The 1,379-nt window shown below is 59.3% G+C and overlaps 1 protein-coding gene across 1 annotated transcript in view; it reads right to left on the bottom strand.

Annotated features, from left to right (window-relative positions):
• Nucleotides 1-709: 709 nt before the first annotated feature.
• Nucleotides 710-1,379, bottom strand: part of MICPUCDRAFT_14012 (uncharacterized protein) — a gene marked incomplete at both ends in the record, with an annotated part of 1,969 nt that continues 1,299 nt past the window's right edge. The window contains 2 exons of the mRNA XM_003055926.1: nt 710-808; nt 914-1,291. Coding sequence (XP_003055972.1) covers nt 710-808; nt 914-1,291 — 477 coding nt within the window. The remainder of the gene's footprint in view (nt 809-913; nt 1,292-1,379) is intronic.

Raw genomic sequence — 1,379 nt, 5'->3', positions numbered from 1 at the left:
ATTCCGTCGCCTTGCGGCGCCACCGACGATGGGGACCCGATGGCTGCTACCATCACTGAGAAAGTTTCTAGTAAGGACATCATGAGTCGATTTCTGGCCTTTGATGACATCACTTACCGTCAAGATTACGGCGTTCGCGCGGCGTGCCTCACGTAGCCGAAACCCAAAACGGAGTTGTGCGGTTGTGCAGTTGTGCGCTCACATGAGCCAAAAAATTACATCTCCAGAACGCACCTCGCGTGACTGTTTGCTCATACGTTTTTCGGAAATTTCATTTAAACCCTCGTTAGACCCTTGTTTCTGGCCGCTGGTTATTTATAACCCGGTTACAATCGAAAAAACCCCGAAAGTACTTTCGTACTTTCGTACGAAAGTATCTATTCTACTGTATTTCCGTACGGAAGTACGTACGGAAGTACTTTCGTACTTTCGTACTTCAAGTACAGTTTTACTGTACTTCCGACCACTCCCCGATCGAGCCAGCCGGTCAAACTCCGCACTTCTCCCAACAGACCGGGCCGAAGCGCCGGAGGCGCTGATGATAGGGCTAGCCGCACGAGTAAGGTTTGTCTTCAAACAGTTTCTAGCCCTACACGTACGTGTACGTGTATAGCTGTATACGTACGTGTAGTCTTACTTCCGTGCTTCCGGAAGTAATTCCGTACGCGTACGTACCTTCGCGACGTACAAGCGCGTCCACACGATCCAATCACGCGTCCCGCAACGACGGCACTCGCGCGAGGAGCGTGGATATCACCTCCGTGCTCACCAGGAACCCCTCCGGATCCGTCAGAGCGATCGTCGCCGTCTCCATCCCCGCTTCGAACGCGTCCCGCCATCCTTTCGCGCCGAGGTCGAACACCTCGTTCTCTCCTTCGCCGACGCCCTCGCCGCCGCCGCCGCCGCGACGCACGGTCGCGGTGACCAGCCCCGGCGGGTACGTCTCTAAGACGGCGAAGACCTCGTCAACGACGCGCGCGCCAAAATCCTCTCGAAGCGCGCGCGCGTCCACGCCGTCGGACGTCCTCAACCCGAGCATCAGACGCTCGAGCAACGTGTCCGCGACCGCCGTCGCGTCGTCCTCGCGTGCGCATTCATCCCGCCCGTCGTCGTCGTCGTCGTCGTCGTCGTTCGAGGCGGCGGCGTCTATCGATATCATCGCGTCGACGAACGCCTCGTACTCGCGCGTCTTCCGCGGCCTCGCGTCGCGCGCGCCGCGTCTCGTCCTTGACGTCGCGCTCAGCCCGAACCCGTACCACCCTCGGTCCGCGTTCCAATACGTTTGGTTGTGCTGCGAGGTCGTCGCGCGAGAGGGAGACGAAGAGCGCGCGCGCGCGCGGAGAGAAGCGGTCGGTCGGTCAGCGCGCGATCGTAGACGC

This window comes from Micromonas pusilla (assembly GCF_000151265.4).
Source record: "Micromonas pusilla CCMP1545 genomic scaffold MICPUCscaffold_2, whole genome shotgun sequence".
NCBI classification, from domain to species: Eukaryota; Viridiplantae; Chlorophyta; class Mamiellophyceae; order Mamiellales; family Mamiellaceae; genus Micromonas; species Micromonas pusilla.
Note: the sequence above shows the minus strand (reverse complement) of the source record. Positions and strands in the feature narration are given on the sequence as shown.